The 8,012-nt window shown below is 49.1% G+C and overlaps 1 protein-coding gene across 1 annotated transcript; it reads right to left on the bottom strand.

The window, feature by feature from the left end:
• Positions 1 to 713: 713 nt before the first annotated feature.
• Positions 714 to 5,135, bottom strand: LOC125486696 (B-cell CLL/lymphoma 9-like protein; the record flags this gene model as incomplete). The annotated part of the gene is made up of 2 exons (XM_048615340.1): positions 714 to 4,411; positions 4,911 to 5,135. Coding segments are annotated over 2 exons (1,340 nt in total), but the record flags the coding sequence as incomplete, so codon positions are not given.
• Positions 5,136 to 8,012: the final 2,877 nt, after the last annotated feature.

The raw sequence follows: 8,012 nt of genomic DNA, 5'->3' as shown, positions 1-8,012 counted from the left end.
AGTACGTTGCTTTGGTCGCTACATTCTCTTGGTGACACAAGTGCAAAAGGGGTTGTAAAATTTCTCGCCTTGGACTTTGAAACATGCACAAGTATCGGCCTGCACTCCCACATCACAATGACTCACCCCGCACTTGGAGGGTAGGAGCTGACACCAATCATTCACTTTCTACAAATCCATGACCCACTGGCAGAATATGTCACGAGGATGACAAATCAATGGAATCATTTCTAAAAGATGAAATACAAAAACATCTAGACACTTAAAGTAGTTGTCAACATGCTTCAACTTACCATTAACAGAAAGTTTGGATGGGGGAATACAGTAGATGTAATATATATGGATTTCCAAAAGGCTTTCAGTAAGGAATCACATGCTGTGACTGAGGATAGAAAATGTGAAGCTACACAATGGAGGGTAAGTGTTGAAAATAATTAAATCAGACAGACAAATAGTAGGAAGTGGAGCTGCATGTGGATCACTGTTTTTCACTATTTACATAAACTAACTGGGCTTGAGGAGCAGACGCAAAATTTGTGAGACACGAAATTGAGGAGTGTCGCTAATACAGAGACCAGCAACAACTTTCACCGACAGAATAAAAAGATCCAAAGATACTTCACATTATAAAGGAAAAGGTGCATGGCCCTGAGGAGACAACATTAGATTTGATGGCTAAAAGCTCAGTTTATTGGAGTTTATATCGTGAGGAGATTCTTGAAGGAGGAAAATGGAGCGGAGAGGGTATTCCAGAGCTATGACAGTTTCTCCCAACTCCATTTCTCCTCCTCCCCAGAGTGTTTTGTGTTCTCACCTTTGCCCCACTAAATTCCTTGTTGTGACCGTGGGGAAATTCCATGTGTTAATTCCTGTGGCTTGTTCCAGGAGTCAGAAAAATCAACAGCATTTTCCTCTTAACAAAAATAGTTTTCTTACAAATTGTTTTTTTTAAAATTGGATTTATTTTATGAATGTCTGAACTGTATAAACAAAGAAACAAAACCAGTTTCTGGACCAAAAGGTGCAAAAAAAAATGTTTCAAATGATGGATGGGCTGTGACAGTTAAATCTGTCAGAGAGACCCTTTTCCCCTTAGGATCCTAGGGACCCCCACCATTTAGAGCCACATGTCATGAGACTCCTGGACCCATGGCGAAACCCCCAGCTCACTGAGCCAAGGTTTTCAGGGACTGAAGGTTCCTGATGTGAGTCTCTCCTGAAGAGAAACACCCCTCTCAAAACCAACTATCCCACAGGCAAGTGCATGGGTCAGACTGCATTCTGCTCCCTGTCAGCACCCCCTGAAATAGTACCAGCACCACCCCCTGGGGGCAGGTTTTCACAGCCTGGGATAAGGAGCAGGGTTCAGATACAGCAGGGGTAGGGGCTAATCTCTTCACCCAGCACACCTCCAGCCCCAATTATTAATCAATCAATATCTCTCCTGTTGTGCTCCAGGATATTGCTAAATTTGAGGGGTCATGGAATCACAACCCATTATTTTGCCCAGTGAGAGGTCATATCAGTGGATGACCAGCCAAACTGCCTGCCCCCTTCCTCATTACCCTGTGCAAATAGACAAGTGACCAGTGCTCAGTGCAGCCTGACCCAGATACGAGGGCAGGGCTACCGTATAACCACAGTCCCCAGGGCAGCTCCCACCAGCACTCAGGGAAACAGAACTCTCACGTTTGATTGGAAAAAATAGTTTATAATTGAAACCCAAGGGGGTGGAAATGTGATTTAACCAAACATTTCTCTGGAAACAGAGGGATCAGGAGCATGAGTGATTTTACATATTTTTTTTTAAAACCCCACTTCCATCCACAGCCGATGGAGAGTGATATGAGCTGGAGGCAAAACAGCTTCACTCTGGGGCAGAGAAGCTACTGGTATGGGACCAGAGAGTGATAGCTACCCAGCTCTTTGGGACCAGAGAGTGACAGCTACCCAGCTCTTTGGGACCACAGAGTGACAGCTACCCAGCTCTTTGAGGGCAGATGGAGGTGCTAATGCTCCTCAGACTGAATAATAAACTTGGCATCCTCAACTCTCACTGAAGTGAGGGTGGGGGGGGTCCTGTATCGACAACATTTTATTAAAAGTGGTTAACTACCCAGTGACCTGAGGGAGCCTGGAGATTAACCACAAGTTAACCCTCATGTATTGGTGGTACAACAGTTCTGCAGTGAGGAGGGAGACCTGCCACTGGTCAGATCATTGGAGCTGATGGCCCAGCTCTGTGTTGTGTAAACACTCACAACTTGAACTTAATGTCTCAACAGTGTAAATTGTTATAGAGCCGACTCCAAATCCCCAACAGTGGAGGCTTTACACTCTGTGAGGCGGTTGCTGTGTTCGGGATGGGAGATAAATAACCAAAATTCCATTCTCAGAGCTCCAAATTTCTCAGGAATCCTGGCCAGTTCCTAACGTTGATATGAAAGATCATGGCCTGATAAACACTGCCCTCAGGCACTGAGCTGACACAGCGTGCTATCAGCTCAGAGTCAATCCCTAACAATCACAGGTCCACAGGCTCCAAGATAAAAGTCTCAAACTCCCTCCCTTGATGCCCACAGTCAACTGGGCTGTATAGCTGCATTCCAACCCCACAAAGGGTGGGGGTGAAACAGGGGTTAGGTATGTGATCAATACCAAACAGCCCTATAACCACTTCCCCCCCACCCCTCCATCCCCTCAATCCTCACTATGAAAGTAGTCCCATTGTGTTGCAGGTCCATAGCACCATGAGCACAGTTTCTTCATTAAACCACAAAATGACAGGCCCACGACACTATGGGACCAGCCACCAGACTCTAACCGTGCCATCTCAGAAACCTGCTGCTGGGGAACTTTGAAACAGTGATCTTCTGTATGGGAAGAGGGTCTGCTTCCAGCAATTTCCCTGTCACAGTTTTCTAGCGAAAACAGAGTTACAGGAACTGTAAAAACAAATCACAGACCAAGGCAGAATATATACAGCAATAATAAAAATCCCTTTGCACAACAGCAGGTGAGGAAACCAAACGAGAGAGAGAGAGAGAGAGAGAGATTGAGATTAAAAATAAATTGAAAACACAAATGTCTGGAAGTCTTTCTCCGAGCTCATTCTGTTAAAAAATATTTTTTTGACTTCTCCCCGCCCCACCCTACCCCGTCTTGGTATAAACTCTTTCTGTTTCTGGCCTCATTTTGTTTTGTAATAAAATTACTTTAATTCCCTCTCCCACCCCACACTCATCACCGCGGCTTCTCAACTTGCGTAAGTCCTAATTGTACGAAAAGGGGAGAAGCTAGAAGGGTAAGTTGGCAGTGTTTCCCAGTCCAGGGACAAAGCTGATGGATGTATCTAACGACATGCTCCTCTGTCTCAGCTGCTGGGGGGACATGAGGCTTTGGGGAGGGACACCGACCTGTGGGGGCAGCATGTGCCCCACTTGTCCATACATCTCCCCCGACATCGACAGGCTCCTCTGCTTGGCCTGAAGCACCAGGTTCTGTTGCTGTGGTGACATGAGAACGTGATGCAGGCTGTTCCCCATCACACTGTGCTGGGATGCCAGGCCTGTCCTTCCCATTATAGGCCCCGGTACCTGCCCCGGGTGAAAAATGTGCATGCTTAGGCCCCTCTGCTGCTGCTGTTGCTGTCCTGGGAGGCTGGCTCTGCTCGGAGGAGCTTGCTCCAACATCATACTCTGAAGGTTCATGAGGTGAGGGTTGGAAGACGAAGCTTTCGATGCTTGAGAGTCCCCCTTGGGAAAATACTGCAGTGTGCTGCTCGGCCTCTCAGAGGGAATGATGCGCGAGAGGTTGAACTCGGGAATACCGCTGGCTGAGGGTCGGATCACATCCTGAAGTTCTGGGTCGTTGAGGACTGAGGCCACTCCAGAGAGCTGGTAGCTGTCACCTGCAGGCCGGCTTGGTGCATTCTTCACCATCAGGTGGGGAGGAGGGGGCTGCTGCTGAGGGGGCCCTGATCCAGCAGAGACCCCGTGTGACGGGACACCCTCATCCTGAGGCATCACCATGCTCGGGGGGTACACCTGATGCATCCCGGAGCCCGGGGACTGCAGGGCATTGTGGGACTGGTGCTGCATGCGCTGGAGGACCATGGGGTTCTGAGGTAGCGTCTGGGGGCCAGTGGTGGGTAGGGGGCCGCAGGGTTGGCTGAGGGAGTCCTGGGGAGGGTGCACCATCATGGGGCTCTGCACGCCCAGTCCAGGAGTGTGCCCTTCGTGCATCGGGACGTTGTGCCCCATCAGGCTGGGGGACGGCATCATGGGGGTCGGAGGCTCGTGTGAGAGTGGGTGGCTCACCATGCTCATTGCCAGGGGGCTGTTTGCCGATCCAGATCCAGGCCCACTCTGTGACACCAGGTGCATCTGTGGATTCTGGCTCCCACTCAGTCCTGGGGAAGAAATGAAAAAGCTGAGTGATGCTTAAGCAGTCCTCCACATGCCGAGAAACTCAACAGCAACCTGTACTAACACAATACCTGACTGATGTAACATCTACACCAGTCATTTCCTGGAGTGTTTATTCACTAACAAACCAACCCCAAGCAACATCAGGACATGGCACCAATGGCCTAGTCAAAGGTGGATGTCAAGGGGCCGAGAGTGACCTTCTGCAGATACAAGAGTCATCCTCACAGTATGGTGAGGTGTTGCTCTACAGAGTCCTCTTCAGAGACTGGGGCTCCGGAACTGCCTCTTAATCATAAACCAAAGACCTATTGCTTATCGCACTGGTGCTTGTGGGATCTTGCCACGCACAGCATGGCTACCGCACATCGTTCACCTCAAAACAAAGGTCATTAGACCATAAGAGGTAGGAGGTAAAGGAGGCCCCGTGGTGGGGAAAGGTGCTATACAAATGCAATTCTCCACAGCCGCAAGTGGACTTACCGGGCATGTTTGCTGATGGAATCATCGCCATGGAGCGCTCAGGAATCAGCTCATCATCAGAGGTAGCGATGGTTTTGATGGCATCGTGGTAGAGTGGAGTGGAGCTGGGCATGGCATACTTGGACATCTGTGACATCATGAGGGACAGGGGGTTCTGAGAGGGCGTCGATTCGGGCGAGTTATAAGGCAGGACAGGGCCTGTGCGAGGGGCAGAGGCCAGTGGACCTGCAGACGGGGCAAAAGACAACAAACAGTTACACCCGAGTCAGGGGCACTTCAGTGGGTAATGACATGCGCACACACAGACGCGTGCGCACAGACACGCACACACCCGCGCATGTGCACAGACCCGCACCTGCCCAGACCCACACCCGCCCAGACCCGCGCACACATGGGAAACAATAAACTCTGAGGCCCATCCTGAGGTGAGAGAAACCAAAGGAGCAGGAAATGACAGCAAGGGGGAGAGGGCAGTGAGGCTCACACACAACATTGAGCGAGTGACAGTGACACAGCCACTGGGAGGGGAGGACAGTTGTTCATGCAGTAGTGGCAGGCAGGAGCAAGAGAGAGAGGGGGGACAGGAATGAAGCTGCCCTCCATTGTCCTGGGCCTAGTTCTCAGGGGTGGGGGCTATGGATCTGGGAGTTCTCCATCCCCAATCCTGGGACAGACAGCCAAACCCCTGAGTGAGTACCAGTCTGCTGGGTCACATTCCTGATAACTGGAAAATGGTTCCTTTTTGTGGGAAAAATTAGCACCATGCACAGGAGATTAAAAATAAAACATTTGAAGTAAATTAAAGAATTGAACAAGGAGACGCGAACCAGAGACTGTCTGCCTTGTTGCTAATGAAGGAAAACCCAAATTCTCTCCTGTGTTTGCTGGAAAATCCTGGAGGATTGGGAACAGTCAGCCATGTCTTCAGTCCCCACCCCTCAAACCCCCCCAACTCCCTCCATGTTGGACGCCCCCCATTAGGGGACAGCATTAAGACATTTACTGGTAAACAGCTCCCCCTGCTGGCTGCAGCCATAAACCAACACCAGAAGCTGGCTCCTGAACATGGAGAGACCTCTCCCAATCAATTGACTGAGTGTTCTGGGGAGGTGACATAGCCTCATGGACTTTTGAGAAAGTCTCGCATGTCAGGCTGGTTAAGAAGCTAAGAGTCCATGGGATCCAGGGCAATTTATCAAACTGAACTGAAAATTGATGAGGTTAGGAATCAGAAGTGATGGTCAAAGAGTGTTTTTGTCACTGGAAGCCTATGACCAGATGCATATCATAGGGTTTGGTGCTGGGTCGTTTGTTGTGTCCATTGATAATCTAGACATGACCGTAGGAGACATGATGAGTAAGTAAGCTCACAGAGGGCATGAGAGTTGGTGCTGCTGTAAATAGTGAGGAGGAAAGGCTTGGACTGCAGGATGATGTAGACAGACTGGTCAGGTATGCTGAACAGTGGCAAATTTTTTTTAGATGCATTCGTTCCCGGAATGAGGGCATCGCTGTCTAGGCAGCCTCTATTGCCCATCCCTAATTGCCCAGAGGACAGTTCAGAATCAACCACATTGTGGTGGGTCTGGAGTCACATGTAGTCCAGACCAGGTAAGGATGGCAGTTTCCTTCCCTAAATGACATTAGTGAAGCAAGTGGGTTTTTCCGACAATCGACAATCGACAATGGGTTCATGGTCATCATTAGACTCTTTAATTCCAGATATTTTATTGAATTCAAATTCCACCATCTGCCATGGCAGGATTCGAACCCGGAGCCCCAGAACGTTACCTGGGTCTCTGGATTAACAGTCCAGCGATAATACCGCTAGACCATCACCTCCCCTTAATGGAGTTTAATCTAATGATTTGAATTTAATGAAAAGTGTGAGGTGATGCATTGTGGATGGACTAACAAGGAAAGCGAATGCATGCTGAATGGTAGAACCCTCAGAAAGAGAGAGGATTAGAGGGACCCATAGATAACTGAAGGCAGTACAACAGGTAGGTAAAGTGGTTAAACCAGAATAAAGGGTACTTGCCTTTTTCAGTCAAGGCATTGATAAGGTGTAAAAGAAACAACAATGAGAGGGCACAGATTTAATGTGATGTGTAGATGAAGCAAGGCTGATATGAGGAATAATTTTTTCGCCCAGCGTGTAGTTAGGGTGTGGAATGCACTGCCTGGAAATATGGGGGTGCAGGTTCAAGCGAAGATTCAAGAGGGACACTGGATGGTTGTTTTGGAAAGTAATAGTGTGCAGGGATCTGGGGAAAAGGCTGGAGCACTGTGTATGGTTCTGATCAGTACTCTTTAAGGAGGCAGTGATTACACTAGAGAGGGTACACAGGAGATTCACCAGGATGCTGCCTGGGTCAGAGCGATTCAGGTGTGAAGAGAGACTAGATTGGCTGGGGTTATTTCCTTAGGGCAGAGAAGGTGGCCCAGTGAATCTGATCGAGGTGTACAAAGCTTTGTGAGCATAGACGAGGCAGATAGGGAGAAATGCTTTCCCCATGAAAGAGGTTTAGAGGGGATTTGTGGGGGAAAGAAAAAATCAATCCAAGGGAACTTGTTGTCTAAAAGGATGGTAGAGACTGGAATCCTCAAGCGATTTTAAGAACTGTTTGGATGAGCAGACACGGCAATAGGCCAAATGCTGAGAAATGGGATTACAGTAGATGGATGTTCGATGTCCAGTGTGGGTAAGATGGGCTGAAGGCCCTTTTTTTGTGCTGTAAAGATGCTGAGTCTAATAAACATCTGCTCATACATTTGTCTATGCTCCCCCGACAACCCCACACACATGCGCACACCCCCACCCCCAAACCCGGGTACACACTCCCAGCATGTTCAAACACACACACACACACATACACCACCCTTACTCACCCACAGGTACACACCCACTCCCCCACACACACACCCACAGGTACACACCCACTCCCACACACACACCCACAGGTACACACACATACCCGATCCACACACGCACACACACACCCAACAGGTACACACCCACCCCCTCCAAACCACCCCCTCACCCCAACAACAAGTACACACCCACCCCCTGCACACACACAAATACCCACAGGTACACAC

Source organism: Rhincodon typus, chromosome 32 (assembly GCF_021869965.1).
Source record: "Rhincodon typus isolate 14 chromosome 32, sRhiTyp1.1, whole genome shotgun sequence".
Classification (NCBI taxonomy): domain Eukaryota; kingdom Metazoa; phylum Chordata; class Chondrichthyes; order Orectolobiformes; family Rhincodontidae; genus Rhincodon; species Rhincodon typus.
This window is presented reverse-complemented; position numbering and strand designations above follow the sequence as displayed.